The following is a 19,092-nucleotide window of genomic DNA, read 5'->3' as shown; positions in this document are numbered from 1 at the left end:
AAAAAAAATCGTAATGGAGCTGGAAACAGCAGTCATTCCACGTCCGTTTTGTCGATAAGTCCGATCCAGTCATCTGCTTATCTCTGCGAGTTCCGTGGGGAGGCACGTCGCGTTATCAGCGGTCACATGACATTCGTGTCATCTGCTGCACGCCTTTGCGACGCCGTAGCAGAACAAAGGTGATGTGACAAGCTCGAAGTCAAGTCACCAGAAAAAAGTTGTGCGCGCAGCAGTGTTACCGTTGTTCGGTTTCGTCAATCTGCTGGTAACGCGAGTGATACGCACCTATTCCTTTCCTTCGTCGTCTGAGTTTCAACTACTTGGAGATATGGAGCATGCGCGGCATCTCTCTCGTCTCTGGAAATGTGAACATGTGTTCGGCGTTGTACTCTCACGCCCGTTTGTGTGATTGGACCATGCAGTTCCTGCAAGGTAAGTGAAGCGTCTTCCACAACTGGGGCTAGAATGGCGACGTGGTTAACGTTTCGGACGTATTTCGGGCCTTTCGAGAATCTGTAACCAGATATTACTTTTTGCCTCGCGGGGGGGGGGGGGGGGGGGACGTGGCGCTCATATCTGCTGCGTCTGGCCTTTGTGGCAGGTTTTTTTTGGGGGGGGGGGCGCATTAGGGGGGTGTTGGGAAAGAACCTGTTTGTAACATCTGCAAGCCTTGTTACTCCAGGCAACACAGTACATTTGCCCAGTTCTGGCTCGGCAAAATTTCTCTCGGCGCGACATTTGGCCACTTTTGGCATGGTCTTTTCAATGCTCTGTGCAACACTGGAATATTGTTACACTCAGTCATTTATTCAGGCCTCGTTACATCGCATTATTTTTTTTTTTTCCTGTGCAACCCCTAAAACTAATAATGACCACCCTTCAATTTTTCGCAAGCCCCCGTGCTTATGAATGTGGATAAACCACTAGACCCAATAATTAAAGCCTCGAAGTCGGGAATCTGGCGTTATGTTGCCTGTCCATTTATTTCACTTCGATTACGGAGAGTAGGAGGTACATTTCCAATCAGAAGGCGATTCCAACGCAACACTGGAAACGAGAGGGGAAAACAGGTATACAACTTACTGGGACATAATATTGGTACTGCGCTAGGACAACCCGACGTCTCAGCAACGAAAACCAAGCTGCTGTTCAACATTGTTTCACACCGTAAACAACTTACAACAGCATATTTATCCGTTGTAATATTCCGTCAAATTCCCTCCAGGACGCGGAATGCCGTCTGCAAAGTTTGCATGCCCAGCCAATATTTGCCCAATGTGCTGTGCTGCCAGGCACATATAGGCTATGTCCTGTATGATGACGGATCTTGAGAGGGAGGCAGATACTTACATTTACTCCCTAAATTGATATCGGTCGGACTCGCACGCACATTTTTCTCGTCCGTGTACTATCCGTTCTTTTAACGGCCAGCATGCAAACGCAAGTGGACGTTCACACTGTTTTTTTCCTACGGACCGTATGTCCGTCCCGACAAACTCAGCGCATGACCCATTTCGGAGGCAAGAACATGCTGAGGTGCAAGCGAAATGTGAACGGATATACTCGTTCACACGAATGCAACGGTTTTCACGTTAGTTATCCACGGACGCAAAAAATGACACGTTCGTGTGACTCGATCCGGCCTTATTTTGAATTTCTCTCCCATTTTAGAACAATAGCAAAGTCGTTGAAAGCTCGTGATGCCGCATTTCTGTGCTCTGAGAGCAGGTCTGTAGATTTTTTTCTTGGAAAGGGATGTGCGGCATGTACGGCGCCGTACACGTATGCAGGGCAGGGCGTCGTGGCAATGAAGGGCCTGGCGGGGAGCTAAATGAAGAGAGAGCAGATTGACTAAATGAGCAAGAATTAAGCTAGGTCTTGCATCAAGCGCAGCCGCTTCCTTGTACCGTCACGTAAACATTTTATGCATCAAATCCAACAGTGACTTTTAACCAACATGAGACGGGCACTGATTTTACGTTGGCCCCAGAAAGTGTGAACAAAACACGCGGGTTCAGTATTGGGTAACAGTTCATAACAGGAAGCATTGCAAACGTTTTAACGACGCAGAACGCTGGAGTAACGCAGAATCGATCTTCTTCGTCTATTTTCCATACACTGGTAAGTAACAGCGGGATGTACCACATATCAACGCCGTGTAAACGCTTTCCAAACAGCACGCGAAGAGGATAGATGTCACCCACCGTGCATCCTTTGCTCGCACGCCCATTTTGTGGAAACAAAATGGGCGTGCGAGTGCACAAAACTGACAATCGTTTCAGTTTGTAAAGTTAGGGCTATTAAAGTCTACCAACCCTGCAACACAGACGTAAAAAGCGCTCCCGTCATAGTTTACAATGTCTTCTACCGACTCTCTTAAGAAACTACCCTGTGTGTATAGTGATGGGCAAGACACAAAAGCACAACACACGAAATTAAACAATTCGAGGAAAGGCTAAACTGCTTGCTTATTGATAGACCCCAACAACCTTCCGCTATCGTGCGCGCAAACAATTTGGTAAATAACGATCGAGCTACACAGGATCGCATGTAATACATTTCAATCATGCATGTGAAACCTGTCGTTACCGTTTATTCGAGCAGCTCTCTCTTCCACGAACGGCCGTGTATTTCAACTTTCATGATAATATAAACTACAATAAATAAAACCAATTAACTAATGACCGCATAAAATTCTTCACAGGACAACCACCGATCTTTCGTCCTCGGTGTGTCGAACGTCCAATGGATTCCTCCACACAACTACTTGAATATTGGATTTAGTACTCGCTCACTTCAGTTTCGTCGTCTGCAGTGCTGTTCTTCAGTCTCCGATAACTCAACCTCGACAACTCCAAAGACGAGCGGCGAAACAAGTTACTGGGGAACACACTGTGTCTATCCTGGTGTCGGGTGCGACTCTGCAAGCGATGCGCTATCTCGTGAGATACTTCCGCGTACGCCGAGGCTGTCGATTCCGCTACAGAACAGCAGCTGGATCCCATAAAATTTCCACCGTATGTATTGAAGACACGCTCCTGAATCGAGTCTAGACTATCCACTCCAGTACCCCTGCAGGGCTCGGATTCCCCACCATGAGAAGAAAACTTGGAGCTGACTCTCCGAGCGATTTCCCGTAACCTCCGATATCTTGGCCTTTTTTCTGGTAAGGTTAAAGTGCGGTCGCTTCTCCAGCTAGTAGGCGCATCAAGTGCTGGTGCAGATGCTCTAGATGCAGGTCGACGTTCATCACGAACTGTTTTGGAGGAATTCGCATTGCCCGCCAGAACCCGACTCTCTTTCCTCTGCCAGCGTGCCCAGAACTCTCGCAGCTTCCTTACAGACTGGATTATGGGGTTCCGTGTAACGTCTCCGCCACTCGGAGTTTCATCAGCAGGGTTCTTGAGGACTTCCATTGAGTTGACATCCATCCTTTTTGCTGCTGCACGTCGTATTTGGAGCGTCAAAATACCATGATGTCAGGGCACGTAAGTGGTGGAGAAACGAACACCTGGACAGCACTGAAGATTAAAACGGCGGCTGTGCTAGTGCGTAGCGACCAGCCCATATCCTTGAAGACCACCAGGAGGTATATGCACTGAAGAGTATAAAATGCCGCGAGCCACAGTAGACTGGGAGAAGCATGCTTCAATACTAGCAGTGATGTCTTTGCATTCAACATCTTCGCACTGAAGATCGCGTCATGAACAAAATTTTGGGCCGTAGGTGTCCTAGGTCTTCATGGTGGTGGCTTCTTGTGACACGCGGGCACGGCGAATGCGAGGGACGACGATGACACGCGCTTGGCTGATGTCGCTGATACTGAGTGCAACAAAATCGCTCTATGCGAAAAACGACGACGAGACGAATACAGACGTGTCTGCACTGCGCTCCTTGTTAGGTCTACTGGTCGATAGATATTCTCACGACTGCTTGTTCTATACTCAACTGCCCATTCAAGTAAGGTTTACTTGTTCTCACCAAGCACCTGCAGTGAGATGCACGGCGCCGCTTCTGTAGCGAGCGCTGTGGCGAGAAATTATCGCGCAGTATCCACGTGTGGCATGCTCCCTTACCCCACGAACCGAATGATTAGCCAGACAGGTTCATGGCTACATCGCAGGCTGTGATAAGAGAAATGTCAATGCCAACGTCAAAAGAAACAGTGACTGAAGCTACTCGTCAGAAACCTTTATGTATGCAAACAGCCGCAAAGCGAGCACGGGTTGATCACTATGAAGGCTGCGTTCTCTGACCACCATCCACCATTAGTACGATAATCGGTGCCGAGAATCCGAACACGGCGAACACCAATGAACGTACAGAAATGGACGCTGATGAGCCATTCCCAACAGTAATATATAAGAAATCTCGAAAGCCAGGAATCCCTGCAATACTAATACCAGACCGACTAGACGACTCTTTCATCCGTGTAGACCCCAATTCCATAGCGAAAGAGGTCATGATGGCAGCCCAGGAGAAGGTCACAATGCATAGGATCGCGACAGACGGCTCGCTCATTAGCACAGTGTCATCACTACCTGCAGCCAGAAGCCTTTTAGCATTAACAAGTCTCGCTGGTGTCACGGTCACGACGAGAGTTCCAGACTCATATGCGCGGAATACCGGGAAGAAAACAGGAGTTCGCACACCGTACACAGATGAACAACTTCTAGAGTTCCTGAGGGAAGCGGGTGCCGTTGAAGTGCACAAGCAACGGCTTTTCAAGTTTAATGAGGATGGATCCTCCATTGCAAGGAATACACAGAACGTTATCATAACGTGCGGGTCTGATATGCAAATGCCAGAGTCGGTTACACTGGGGTTCGACACTTAACAAGTATCGGAATTCTTCAGTCCCACGCAATGATTCCGGTGCCTTCGATACGGTCACCTAGCAAAGAACTTCCGGGGATTAAAAAGGTGCAAAATTTGCTCCGGGCCCCAAGAACACAAGACATGCACAAATTGAAGAGGAAGAAAATGCGCCAATTGCAATGGGCCGCACGCCGCCACATATGGAAGCTGCCCCAAACGAGCACCGGCACCGGGATTCGAACCCGGGAGGTACCCGGGTTCGAATCCCGGTGCCGGCTGTGCTGTCTGGGGTTTTTCCTGGGTTTTCCTCAGACGCTTTCAGACATATGTCGGCACAGTTCCCCTAGAAGTCGGCCCAGGACGCACATTTCCCCAGGGCGTCAGTCGTGACGTTGCCCACATACGTGAGGCCGACAACGGCAAGCCCTTTCACCATCACCACCACCACCACCTGCCCCAAACGACGTGTAGCGGTTCAAGCAGTCAGGGCTGGCGCATGCAAAGACGACCACTGGAAAAGGAGGAAATCAGTTCCCGTGTCCCAAGATCAACTGGAAGCACCACGAGCGGTGGCAACTGTCTCAATGCCACAGTCAGCATCAGCGCCCCAAACATACCACAAGGACTATCCACCCTCCCCCAACGTCTCCCCAAGAAGAGGACTACAAAGTCATCTCAACCCACACTGGACGCACAGCACGGCCGTGTCCCAAAGGTGGCTCCACATCCCCGAAGGCCACCCCCTAAAACACCACCACCACCAGCACCGTTCGCCTCACAAGAGCACACAGAGTCCAGAACACACTAGCCAGAGCATCAGAGCACACTAGTCCTATCAATCATCCCATTCCTCATGGCAGCGCTCAAAGCAGTTGTTGCAGCAATTCCCATCGCTCAAAACAAACCTACCAGAAGTCAAACCGATGCTCTCATTTGAGACACAGCTAGCGCAAATTTCTCAGAACACTGCGGAATGAGTATAGCATCTTCACGAAAACAAGTGTCTTCCAATGGAATTGTAACGACCAAGACAAAATTGGTGATATAAGAAACTTTCTCTATAGGCACCCCATTCCAAAAGCCGATGTAGGTCCATACTGCCGCCTATCACAGTATCAAATCCACGTCTTGGTACCGGCAACATCAAAAGCAATACTGGCCATTCGGAGGGATATCGCTTAAGCACTTCGTGGGGCCAACAACGGCAAGCCGGTTTCGTCACCACCACCACCACCACTACCGCTGATTGCTTCAAACTCAACAAATGGAATTCACTGAACGCTACAGGCTCTCACATATTCATTCAAGGCATTCAAGTATATCAGCACAACACACAAGCCCACCTTTATGGGTGGTGGTGGTGGTGAAAGGGCTTGCCGTTGTTGGCCTCACGTATGTGGGCAACGTCACGACTGACGCCCTGGGGAAATGTGCGTCCTGGGCCGACTTCTAGGGGAACTGTGCCGACATATGTCTGAAAGCGTCTGAGGAAAACCCAGGAAAAACCCACCCACCTTTATAATCTGCACAGACTCGAATCTGCCATCCAATCGCTACAATTCTCAGACATGAATAACGCCCTAGTCGATTAAATATACGTTGCCCATCAAAAAATAGTTCATGGTGGAAAAACGGTTATGCTCCAGTGGGTTCCCTCCCATTGTGGCATACCAGGGAATGAAACTACGGACGCCACAGGGGGGGGGGGGGGCAGGAATGGCTCACAGCGAAGTAACAGTGCCGTCCCTACCGCTCACACCAGAGGATGCGAAATGTCTCCTCACTCAGACTGCTAAGGAAAAATCCGTAAAACTGTGGAAATCCTATCTTCGCCCAACAGACTACTTGACCTTCATGAACCCAGACTTAGCTTTCACACCCCCACGGAGCATACCACGGAGCATACAGGCAGCCCTCCACCGAACTCGCCAGGGTGTGCTGCTAACAAACAGTGTTGTGAATCGCTACAGACCATCGGCCTCCACAGACTGTCCCATGTGTGGCACCACCGAAGACACACTACACATTATCATGCAGTGCCCAAAATACTCCACAGAACGATCAAGGCATGAGAGTATCCTCGCTAAGCTGGACGGTCGACCTCTCTCATTCGTGAAAATCATGGGATCCTGGCAAAATGAAACACATCAGACGACCGCATTAGCAGCATTGTGCAACTATTCAAAAGGCTCCCGTATCATCATCCGTTACTAACACGTATGTAAATTAAATCACATCAGCACCGGGATGTACCTCACATCCCAAGTCATGTATACATGTAATTTGTATGTGTGTGTGTGTTGTCGCGTGTGTTTTTTATTCTCTATGTCTCTTATTTTATTCATGCGTAATTGAAACGCTTTCGAGAGATGGAGCACCAGACTCCTGGTGGGTGTCACCCAGCTGCAATGTTTGTAAATAAACAGATATTTCCTCCTCCTCGCTCTATGCACTTATGATGATGAGGAAGCGTCCACCGATAAGCGTTGACAGACGACGGGTTGTGAATCCCATCCTACTAAAATTGTCTGCGTCTTCAGGCATTGTGCGCACAGCGAGTAAATGCGGCAGCCTTAAAGGGCCGTCCTAGGCGGTAACCTTTTTGGCGTACCGCAAACACAGACCGGCGATCACGTGGTGGTAGCACTGACCATGCACGTAGTGCATATAAAGCTACGGGCGAACGTGCACGGTACTTGACCCTGCGTCGTCAGGACTACTGCGAATGCTGTCCGACGAAGACAGCACTCCAGATCAGACACCAGATGTAACTGTAGGAAACACCGATGTGTCTCAAATCTCCTTAGCTTTCCTGTCGCGGACGTGTCAGCCCTGGCCCCTGGACCAGGAGGGTTTGGACAAGGCGTGGCGTTAAAGGGTCTATAACATCCGGGGAACGTATTAATGAGATCGATACGGTAATGTTCGCCACCACTTCACAGTCAACTTGGCCAAATTTCTCTTCCGAAAACAACTTACGTATTAAATAAACGACTTTTAAAGATTCGCACTCCCTCTTCAGCTAACAGCATGGTGGTGTAAGCCAGACAAACGAATCGGAGCGCAGCGCAGGCGATTGTCTCCGATGTCGTCTGCTTGGCGTTCGCATCGCAATATACTAAGTGAAAAGTCCTCGGTAAATACGCCGAATTTCGCTTCTCTTACCAGTGTGCACGAGTTCTGACGTGACCATGGTGTTACGCTCCTGGCTGTACGAACATGTCCGCGCTAACCAGAAACAACATTCCACACGCCGGTCACAGAGCAGACGGCGTCCTTTACTATTCCGGCTCGCCCTCCCGCCCGCCTGTCGGTCGGTCGGTCACCAATGGTACCGAAGTCCCTCCAGCCGCTCCATGATTGGTCTCGTCCGCGCCAAAGAGCGCTCACTGATTGGCTTTGTGCGGGTGACGTTTCCAGAGAGGGAATTCCGGAATACCCTCAATATGCGTCGTCTGCTCTTGCCATGTGTTACATCGATCTGCACAGGAACAACGCGATTAATTCGCGTCGGATTTTCGGCGTTATTTATCCGTGATGGATGCGGAGTAAAACGTCACTATAGTTTCGGAATCGACTTTGACGGATGCGATAGTCCCTTTAGAGAACGTGCCGCGCCAGGCCGGCCAAGTAGGCCTGAAGTCCCCCGCCCAACAACAGCTCGATAACAACATCCCTTCACGAAAGAAAAGAAAAAGCGAATGAACCAGTTGTTCGCTATGCTCGGTCTGGGCAGCTGGTCATCCATCCATTTTGTTACCTAAAAAAAGTGAGCAGATCCGTATCATTACACAAAATTACGATAATCCACGAACGAAGGTGACCGCTGCTGTCCTGTCCATGGGGAAAGCTGCACATAGTCGCTATAGCTGCGAGTGATCCTCCCTGGGACGGATTCAGCCGAGGCGTTGCCCCGCTCGCCCAGGCGCTAATGGCGCCACTGTCGTGGGCGCGAGCACATCTCTTTTATTAACATAAATGTGGCTCTAGCTCCTCTGGCGCACCGTAAATGTGAGTGCAACATACCTGAACCACCCACACAAGCCACATGTGACGTGCGATGTTTATTCATTTTGCATACCCACCGTTGTTTTCAAGGATAACTACGATTACAGCAGCCTATGAGCGCGTGACGTTCGTGCATGACATGCGATGCCTAAGTCGTGACCTGCTTTGAAACCATAGCAAGGTGAAGCGATGGATATTTTTTGTATTTTACTAACACGGCGGATTGTGTTACGCAAATTTCGGTGCAGTGAAGCCACATGGTAGCAATTTACAGAACCCTATTGCGTTGATTGTCCAGTGTAGCCGTAATTTGTATTACTAGCAGTGCCTATCAATCCATATGCGCTGCTAGATATAGAAGTTCCGAACTGCGAGAACATCTGAGAGCAACCCATCGCTTGACGGTGCAGACGAGTTGGCAAAACCCTCCATAAGTGGACACCATGTGGCACGAGCCACCACAGGCTACTGCCGTGCAGGTTCGGCTGGAACAATTTACATCACGTACGATGCGTAGATGCAAAGAAGAAGCGAGGTTTCTACTTATGTCATTGCACTCACCGGGTATGCGCACACATAACATATGCACACGTATACGTACGCAATTAGACATTGCGGCTACGGTTATTAAGCATTAGAAGACACTGTAGAATGGTGCAAAAGGCAACAAGCGTGGCAGCTGAATCACTAGCACAGCACTCTGGAAATGGTTGTCAACGTTCGGTGGGAATGTTCACACAAAATTGGACGACGCTGCAAGTCTCTTTGGCTTGGAATGCGCCTCTTCCCTTCTTGGACGCAACGGCGACGTAACTACATGCACGTTGCACCAGAGTGCGCCCGCGTCACTGCCGTACTTCGAGCACACTGAAGTAACACCTGACTGTAATGTATTTCATTTTCGACGGTTCACGTGGAACACGACCACAGTGACGTAGCAACCATCCCAATGAGTACGGCGACACGGCGTTGTACCTTGGGGCACATGTCCTGCGAAGGGATCGTGGCGCTGTTTTCCATCATGGAGCTGCCGAAGTTTGGAAATCCTATGTCGGATTCGACGAGGGCGTCGTCGACCCTGCTCCAGGTTCCATTGTTCGGCCGCGGCTCCAGACCCAAAGCGCGGCACATAAAGTTGTAGTAGTCCACGTTTACTATGGGTTTGATGACGTGATCTTGTTTCAGGCCTGCGCATAATTGCGTCAGATTTATTTCCGCGCTCACGTAAGTCAATTATGGGATAACAGCGGTTTAGAAATCAGTATGGAACTTTTTACGCTGAACATTCGGGAGAAGCCTTGCAACTCCAAAGACGAATATATATATAACAGCTATATACATCTATAGCTCACCAGAGAAATATTTATTTTTATTTTTCGTTGCGCATGCGTGCGAATCCCATCAAATGATTTTGCTTACCTGGACCTTGGGCATAGAAAATGGTTCGCATCTCAGGAAGTTCAGGGTCATACCCGTGGAATCCTAGATACCGTTTAGGTCGCTCCAACTTGGTTCTTCTACTATCATGTAACTGCGATGCAGTTAAAGGTTCATCGTAAGGACAAACTAAAGGCATATACGGAAGAGGTTCTTAATAAGACAGGTGATGCTGCCGGATGCATCGCATGCAGGAATTCTACCTAGCGGATGAGTCGCCGTTGTGCTTTACACGAGTTTATACCTACCGGCAAAATGTAATACTTGGGCATTGTCATGAGGAAAAGAGGAAGTAGCCTGTGACTATGCTTGATGTGGTATCTGTCTGGAAGTTCTTCTTTCGTGTATATTTGGAGTCCTTCTATGTGCGCGTCAGTCAATGATTTGTGGAGCTGCATAGAAAAAAAAAAAGTTGATTATATACGTCTATGGAAGTCGATAATAGGAGTATTAGGTTCGAACACGGTCTAGTACATCAGCAATGTCGTGGCATGGTGAACTCTGGAGTGTGGACGTCGTCTTCCGAGAAGGAGGTTAGTGACGGGTTGCCGTGTGCAGTGGGCAAAATCAATTCACGCGCCTGCCACAGCGATTTCACTCAAGATGCTAGTCATTTTGCGACGTAAAACACACGTATTGTAAGGAAGATCCACCGCCATCGCCCTCTCGAGAAGCACCGTCTTCGAACTGGCTTTCGTACCCTCGGTCGCTCATTAAATCTGTATAGCCTCTAACATAGCATATAACCTCTTAACAATAACTCTTATAAAGTTCTTAGCAATATTATTGTTTGAGTGGTGGCGATGCCACATATAGATGCAGGATAATATATATCTTTTGTGTCATCCACAGATGAAATTGAAAACGAGCTTTTTAGCACGTATATTCTTAGCAATTTTTAGCACAGAACTGAGAGACGAAAAATATGACAAAGTCGATAGACATTTGACAAAATATATTTTCGCCGTTGCTCATAGAACCTAATGGCAGAATTCTAAAACTGACTTAGTGCGTCCTGTGCCTAATTTTCGGATTCTCATTGAGTGACGTTATTCTTCATTCTGTTTGCGATTTGTGTCGTCATCGGGCTTGGACTTGGTGTGTACGGGGCACCTCAGCAGTTTCTACACCTCCTCCAATGCTTAGAGAAGCCCGGATTGGGAGCCTCTAATAATCCAGAACTGCTCTGTTGGGCGACCAGTTCTTCCACACTGCCTATCGAAATAACAGCCTTCTGATCAAAATACTTATCGGCTGCGTCGCTGATAAGTAGGGTTCCGCGTTTCCAGCATTTGCCGAAAAATGCCGAAAAATACCCGCCGAATATTTTTGGGGAATTCGGCATGATCCCAAAAACTCCGAATTATACTTTTGCTTATGGTGCTACACGCAGAAAATGCCGGTACCCGATTGCACTTTTCTTCCTGAGGGGCATCACATTTTATTTTTTCCTTCAGCTCTTTTCCAGGTGGAATGCGGGGAATACCACCCTGCGGATCTGCTAGCTATCCTCTAGCAGGCTCTGTCTTCTGGTTGAGGGGAAAACCTTCCTCTGTAACACTTTGATCAGTGGGTCAAGAGGGTTCATGTACACGTGGAACCCTCCGACAGAGGAAAGGAAATTCTTTGCGTTCTCAATATCCTCCTATACCAATAACCTGCTCTCCCTCCATAGTTCTTCTCCGTAGTGATTACAGCTGCCGGTGTTTGGCATCTATTTTTTGGCGCAAACGTCTTAAAATGCCGAAAACATCCGAATTTGACAAAACATATAAATGCCGAAAAGCACCCGCCGAATTTCCCCAGGAATAAATACCGAAAACGGGGAAAACTACTCATAACGCTCTCCTTCTATACCGGGTGTTTCGCGAAGGTCCCACGGCTGAATAAACAGGGGGTGCTATCGAACATATTTTTTTAGTCATCATCCCTGAGACATCGGCCATACGCTCATTAATTAAATAAAACTCCTAAAAGGGAATGCCAAGCTTCTGTGCATGGTCCAGCCGTGAAGAGATATGACGAGAAATTAAAGAGCGTCGGAGGATATCGTTGTGACCAAAAATTTTGTGAAATAGACAAAAACCAGTAACACTGTGTCGAAGTGAGAGATGAGATAGGTTAATACCAGCTTTCATGGAGGTAACACTGGCTGTCCTTTCATAATTACCGAGAATGAACCGTGCTGCGCGGTTTTGTACACTTTCCATGTGAGCAATGAGTGTCGCCTATCCCGGGTCCCACACAGAAGAAGCATATTCAAGCTTCGGTTCGGTATAACGTAAGTTTTAGATATAGTGGACCAAGGCTGTAATTACGGCGGATGTACCCTACACTCTAAGAAAAAAAAAAAAAAAGGAGTGAAACGGGGAGTAATTGCAGCTTCTACCCCCTAGTCTGCAATTACTCCCCATTTTAGTCCCCTAACCCGACATTTAGTCCTGACATTTACTCCCCAGGACTGCAAATTGTCATTAAACTTCGCGAATGGTCTCCTGAATGCAACAGTCTACGTAAATATACCCTTGGTCAATTTGAACGACATAAGGCTGTATAACTCAGACAACGTAGCAATTTTCCAGCCACACAAAGTAAGAAACAGTTGGAGCATCTTTCTTCGCAAATTGTGCCCTATGTATGGCGCAAGATTTTATATCACTCGATATATCACGGTTGACGGTTTGCTTCAAGGTATTTTCATGCATGTACACGAATTATGTACTTGGGAGTCTTACAACAGCGCGTGAAATGCAGTTTCCACTCTGTGACATTTATTTACTCCCGTGCATTTGCTCCCGAAAGGGACTATTTTTGTGGCAACGCATTTAGTCCTCAAAAGGAGTAAAAGTACTCATTTTCTTTTTAGTGTGTAGAGTTGAGAGCTGCACCTGTTGTTAATGGCAGATGCCTCCCTGAAACCGCCAACCCGGCACGGCATACGTGCGACGCTGTGGTTCGAGCTTTTTAGTGACAATATGCGCAGAAAAAACTGTATCCCAAATATCAGACCCGTCATTTATACACGATGGAACGAGCGGGCTACTTCGGAAATGTTGCCGCTCGCACTGCAGCAGAGAACAAGCCTTTCTCACGAATTTAACCGGCGCGGACGTACGGAAACATTGTAGGAGGTGCAGTGCAGAAATATCTGTCTTTACACTGCACTCGTAAATACACAGCAAAATTATTCTCACGTGACATTTATGAAAGGAACCGGATTAAAAAACGTACAGAAGTTTTGAAAAGCACGGGACATACGAGTCCTAAGGAATCTATTCGGACATACTACAGCACGTCTTGCTTGTTATAAGTGCATAAGAGCCGACAGTTACTCGCATGTCGCCAGGCGACAGTCTTAGAACTCCGTTGCATTCAGTATGACTCACAATTCGGAATATGAATATGAAAGAGAAGTTACCAGGAACATTACGTCTCCCTGATAGCCAATTACTGCTCTCCGCATGAGATAATAATTTAACGATATCATAATTTTTTTCTTTAGAATTATTTTGACCTCTACTCATCTTTTACTTTATGGCGTTTTCGTACTCACTGGTAAAAGCATGTCTTTTCCAGGCTGCACCATAGAGAAGGATCCGTAATTTAGCATGTACTTGATGTAGGGCGCATACTTCTCCAGTACGATGTCTGTCGTCGACTCCAGGCCGGTGTCTGCCAAGCCGTGATCGGAGACGACCATTAACGTCACCTGCACAGACCATCAGAGTAACGAATGTGCCCACCGAGACTTTTCTTTGCACCAAAACACGCGGTCATTTAGTGTGTGTGTCCGGGGAAGAGAGGGAGGAAAACGCTGGGTAGAAACGAGCGACCTGCTTGCTTAGATTGGCAGCACGTAGCTCGGGGACGAGGAAACTAGGGGGGGGGGGGGGTGAAGGCCCGTTAAACGTATCGGCTTATTAGAGCAGCATGGATTATAGTCGACCGATAATATGGCATAAATGCCGGCGTACTGGTGCATGAACTTCACCCCGAAAAATCCTGAGTCTGGGCACAGGGGAAGACGACGACAAGACATAAACGCCGCAAACCAACAAACTGCCCTGATCCGACGCCATCCTGCCGATGGCCGAATGCAATCAAGAAGCTCAGCATAGCTATTTGGACAAGCTTTTGACGATGGAGGATGGCACGAGGATAGACTATATCCTCGACCTAGGGATCAAACGCGCTGGTGATCTGCACAGCTTGCTGAAGCATACAACCTTGCATTCATTGGTTGTGGCTGGGCAGTCCATGCCGTGCTTCTCCGTTTCTTTTTCTCCCAGGCGGGATCATCCAGGGCTCGGTGTATGTTCAAGCTTCAAGATGTGGGCGCATGTAGCGCGGCGAGATCAGGTGCGAAGAAGGGGGCCGTCGGACTTGGAGACGGCATCCGTTGCTCAGAGTGGTGGTGCAAGTCCGCCTCTCGTTAGCCTGTCAGGGTTTTGTCGCCACACATTCCGCGTGATTACGTTCGCGCAGCAGAAATTGCTTGGCGGAGCCTTGACCTTTTGCCGAGATTTCGTAGCTGTTTGGGAAGCGCATCAGCTTGGTCATTGCCTGCAATGTCCTTATGGGAAGGCATCCATTGTTCGTATTTTGTAACGATACTGTAGTGGCCCGCAATTCGAGCTGTGCCACTTACAGCTGGGCCCTTCCTGCGAAGTAGCATCTTTCAAAGAGATGGTTGATGCAGGAACTAGCGCCCCGATATTTTCCCTGGTGGACCCTTTCCCAGGACTGTTAAATTCGACCTGCGGGATTCAGCATGCGGTGGCAGCTACTCCTGTGTTTTTGTTCACACTAGCGTCAGCGTAGATGTATGTGGATTGGTTATAGTTGATAACATTGAGTCTGGGGAGTTATGAACAAAGCGCAGACAAAAATGGGTGAGACGGGTGTTTATCCTTTGTACGTAACTCTTCAGATCGGAAATCTTACCAACAACTAGCCTACACCAACTTGCTTGCATTTTGTTTTTGCTCTACTGGTTATGGTTGTTGTGGAGGCAAAGCGAGAGAGAGAGAGAGTGTGTGTACCACCCTGTGGTCCAACGGTGGGGGCTTTACCAGTAACGGTTGTGTCTCAGAGCGCAGGGCACAAGCCTATGCCCATAGATACATAGAGTGTGGACATCCGCAGAGGGATTCGGTAAGAAAGGTTCAGGTCAATTCTGTGGAGCAGCGACTTCGGCTCTGTTGCTCTCGACCTGTGGCTTCGAACTGAACGACGCTGGATGACGCACAATATATATGTTTTGCGTCCTCAGGAGTGGAATGTATCTTTTTCGAGGGACCGAGGGGCGTGCTGTCAACACCATCAGCCCCCGCAATGCCGATGTTACCGGGGATCGACTGGAGCCCGATCGCGTGCCCTTTTGCGACAGCCGTATTGCACGATTAGATGATGTCGTACATTATGACATTCGTTGCGTATTTTCGTCGAATTCGTGTTCCTCATGCTCAGGCATGTTTCATCATGGATTTCATCCACCAGCTAGCCTGCGTTTATACCATTTTATCAACTGTGACCACAAGACCACTGGAGGACAGAGATGCGTGCAGTGCTCATGGGATCTGAAAGGATTGACCAGTCATCAGGTGTTGCTTGGTTGGGAATGTACTGGACGGTGTCTAGAACAGTGTACATTTCTGCGGCCGTAGAAAACGTCTTGTGCGATAATCACTCAGCGTGATGTACACTGTAGCCCTGGATGACGAAGGCACGAGAAGATCCTGTGGTATTAGTGGATGCATCCGTGAAAATCATCGTCCTTTCTGCATGTCGTGATATGGACTGGCCTTGGAGTAGATCTCCAATTCGTTATACCAGGTATATCCCCGATAACATCAGAGTGATCAGACTGACGAAGGAGCCATGGGGGATACGCAACACTTTGTGGCGGGGTGATGGTGGTACTGCTGAAAGAGCTCGTCGTTGTCTGCCATCACCGAGATTCAAGCCAGGATACCTCCGATCTGGATGTGACATGGCCAGCACGCTAACCACTGGGCCACGGGAGCTGGTGCTTCGTAGCGCGGAATTTTATGGCGTAGCGGGATTGCGAGTCTATGAATGCCAGAGTTTGCGCGACGAAGGAGGAGCCCTGGCAAGCGGGTGAACGTCGATGACGGGTTACAAGACGAGTGTAACGACGCAGGACTTAAACATCTTGAAGTGTGGGTATGGGTGGTTCACTCGCCTCGCCTAAGGCTGTGATGTTGGGCGTTGCGGTTGGGGCTCCGAGGCATACCTTTACACTTATAGCCATGACGCACTGCAGAGTAGTTCACTATGGGGGCGCAAGGTAGTGGTGGTGGCTAGCCAAGACAGGACCGTGATACGCCAACATCTGTCGAATCCGCCTTTTCAGAAAGAGGTGGCGTCACCGCGCGGCTAACTGGCGAAATAGAGTGGTTGTCAATTATGGCGTGAACTAAAACCATGTGCGTGCTGTCTCCGTATGTCAAAAAGGGTTAATTGGACATGTACTGAAGTTCATGAAGCGTCCGGAATGCAACATCGTACCTGGGGGGGGGGGGGGGGGGGTACTTATCTGTCATCACAGGTTGGGACAACGTTATTACCGGTGTTCTGTGCCCGAGCAGCGACCAAATACTGGACTTCTCCTTCTGCTGTGGGTTCGATCGCTTGCACGGAAAGCGAAGAAAGACAAAATTCTCCCCCTTGTTGTACTTTGCAACTGCTGAACGAACATGCTTCTTCCATATTTATCAAAAAGTCTTCCGCTCCATAGGTTCACGAAATATTGCCTCTTAACGCAAAAATATGCAACCCGATACCATGTGCATACGTGGGACAGAACACATACGAAGTGTGGCTATTAAATAACAAGACTGGAAGGAAAAAATCATGTGTATTACTACATCAGTCCAAATTAACAGCTATCGCCTTCAACATACTCCCCTCTCCTATCTATGCAACGGTGGATACGAATTTTCCACTGTTGGAAGCAGCGCTCCAAATCATCAAGTGCCATCCGCTTCAGTAATGTTGCCGTTCTGGCCTTGTGCTCGGGAACAGTCTTGAAGTGGGTCCTCTTCAATGCGGACTTCACCTTTGGGAACAGGTAAAAGTCGCAAGGAGGCGAATAAGGGGGGTGGCCCAGCACTGGAACCTTGTTGTCAGCAAGAAACTGCTTCACCGACAGTGCATTGTGAGCTGGAGCATTCTCCTGGTAGAGAGTCCACGAGTTTTTTCCACAACCCGGGCCCCTTCTTCCCTACTCTTTCCCTGAGATGTCCACCATCTCTGCTCTCATCCGAATGCTTAATCGGCGATCGTTGCGCATGATTTCATTAATTTTTGTAACATTCTGTTGTGCTGCTGCAGTGACAGGCATGCCTTGTCTGCCCTCGTCTCCAATATCCTCCCGTCAGTCGGCAAACCGTTTGTGCCACACAAGACACCCGCATTGACATCCCGCAAGACAATCGCATTGGCGCCGTACACCTCCTGCAACAGTTTCGGGCATACACTCGGTTATTTTTTTATGAATTTTACGAGGAATATCTGATTGGTCCGCTGCTCCAACGCGGTCCATGATCCCGGCAAGACAACCGCGTGGCTGTACCTGTGTGCACCGCTGGCACAGATATAACAAAGACATCGAGACGTAGCCTGTCACATTCTCTACCGGAGGGTTCGGGGTTCCGTATTGCGCATGCGCTTCCCGCTCGGGAATGCACAAAGGCTACGAGACGCGCGGTCTCGTTACTTAATAGCCACACCTCGTATTTATCCTGTCGGCTCATGTGATGAAGGAACGGAGCAGGTTGTTGTTGTTGTTGTTCGACATTGAACACGCTCAGATCTAGCACTGGGAGCGAGGCTTAGATGGAAGTGCAGCTGGTGCAGCGACAGCTGTTTCGCCTGCCGCAAGACTTCTGCCATGGCGCGCCAACCTAACCAACGGCTTCGCCGTCCGTTAACCCAGCGTTTCCCAAACTTCTCGTTGTATCGGATCCCCCAAAACACTGAGAATCCATAGGGGGACTCTCGATAAGTATGAGTCATGTTGACATCAATAAGGGACGTGAAGAAAGATAAGGAAAAGCAAACAAACAAGGCATCGCCATGCAGGAAATGAGAAGATAGTACTGCCTTCTTTAGTGTCATATATCATCATATATCAATATCGTCCCCCTCAGAGGTGACCAGCACTCGCCAAGACGGTCTTCGGGCTGTCTTCGATCGACCCCCACGAACAGCCTTGGGGACCCTGGGGGTCCGCACTTTGGGGACCACCGCGTTAACCTAACCAACCTAATCTCACTTGGAAATTTACGAATAACAGCGTAATTCATTACTAGCGTACGCGTGACTTGCGGTTGGCCTCGTTTCCAGGGTCAAGTTGGCCGCTTGTCCTATGTTGAATTTCTGTGATTTCCGCATACGTGATGGCAGACGACGAATGACAACCAAAGTGTTTCGCCAAAGTACCGATAGGATACGCCACCACCGTCTTTCGCATGCTCCGTTAACATTTTATGAAATGACAGGCCGAGCAGAGCGCGAGCAAGCACGTTCAGCCTAGCATATGGACTTCAGCGTTCCAGCGGGCGGTCCATGATAACACCAAGAAACCGATGGTGGCTCGCTATTTTGAGGGCGGCATTTATGCAGCTCTCATAGAGTTTTAATAAAGAATCCGTAAAGGATAAAGAGAAACACCCGCTATGTGCTCTCAATCAGGCTACTGTGTACCCAGTTTCAACTGAAGCTGTCTGCGTCTTCTCTCTATGTAACTCCTCAATCATCATAATAAAATAAAGATGTTGTTCTCTATGTAAGTTTCTTACATGA

The 19,092-nt window shown here is 48.6% G+C and overlaps 1 protein-coding gene and 1 long non-coding RNA gene across 2 annotated transcripts in view; one reads left to right on the top strand and one right to left on the bottom strand.

Annotated features, from left to right (window-relative positions):
* The first annotated feature begins 197 nt into the window (after nt 1-197).
* Nucleotides 198-19,092, top strand: part of LOC135386094 (uncharacterized) — a 69,154-nt gene continuing 50,259 nt past the window's right edge. The window contains exon 1 of the long non-coding RNA XR_010420594.1: nt 198-432. This is a non-coding gene — a long non-coding RNA (uncharacterized LOC135386094). The remainder of the gene's footprint in view (nt 433-19,092) is intronic.
* The window catches only part of LOC135386093 (glycerophosphocholine cholinephosphodiesterase ENPP6-like), a 48,870-nt gene continuing 38,664 nt past the window's right edge, over nt 8,887-19,092 (bottom strand). Inside the window, exons 4-7 of the mRNA XM_064615822.1 lie at nt 13,817-13,972; nt 10,512-10,655; nt 10,246-10,357; nt 8,887-10,013 (exon numbers count right to left, since the gene is read on the bottom strand). Coding sequence (XP_064471892.1) covers nt 9,736-10,013; nt 10,246-10,357; nt 10,512-10,655; nt 13,817-13,972 — 690 coding nt within the window. The 3' untranslated portion in view covers nt 8,887-9,735. The remainder of the gene's footprint in view (nt 10,014-10,245; nt 10,358-10,511; nt 10,656-13,816; nt 13,973-19,092) is intronic.

This window comes from Ornithodoros turicata, chromosome 2, assembly GCF_037126465.1.
Source record: "Ornithodoros turicata isolate Travis chromosome 2, ASM3712646v1, whole genome shotgun sequence".
Lineage (NCBI taxonomy): Eukaryota > Metazoa > Arthropoda > Arachnida > Ixodida > Argasidae > Ornithodoros > Ornithodoros turicata.
Note: the sequence above shows the minus strand (reverse complement) of the source record. Positions and strands in the feature narration are given on the sequence as shown.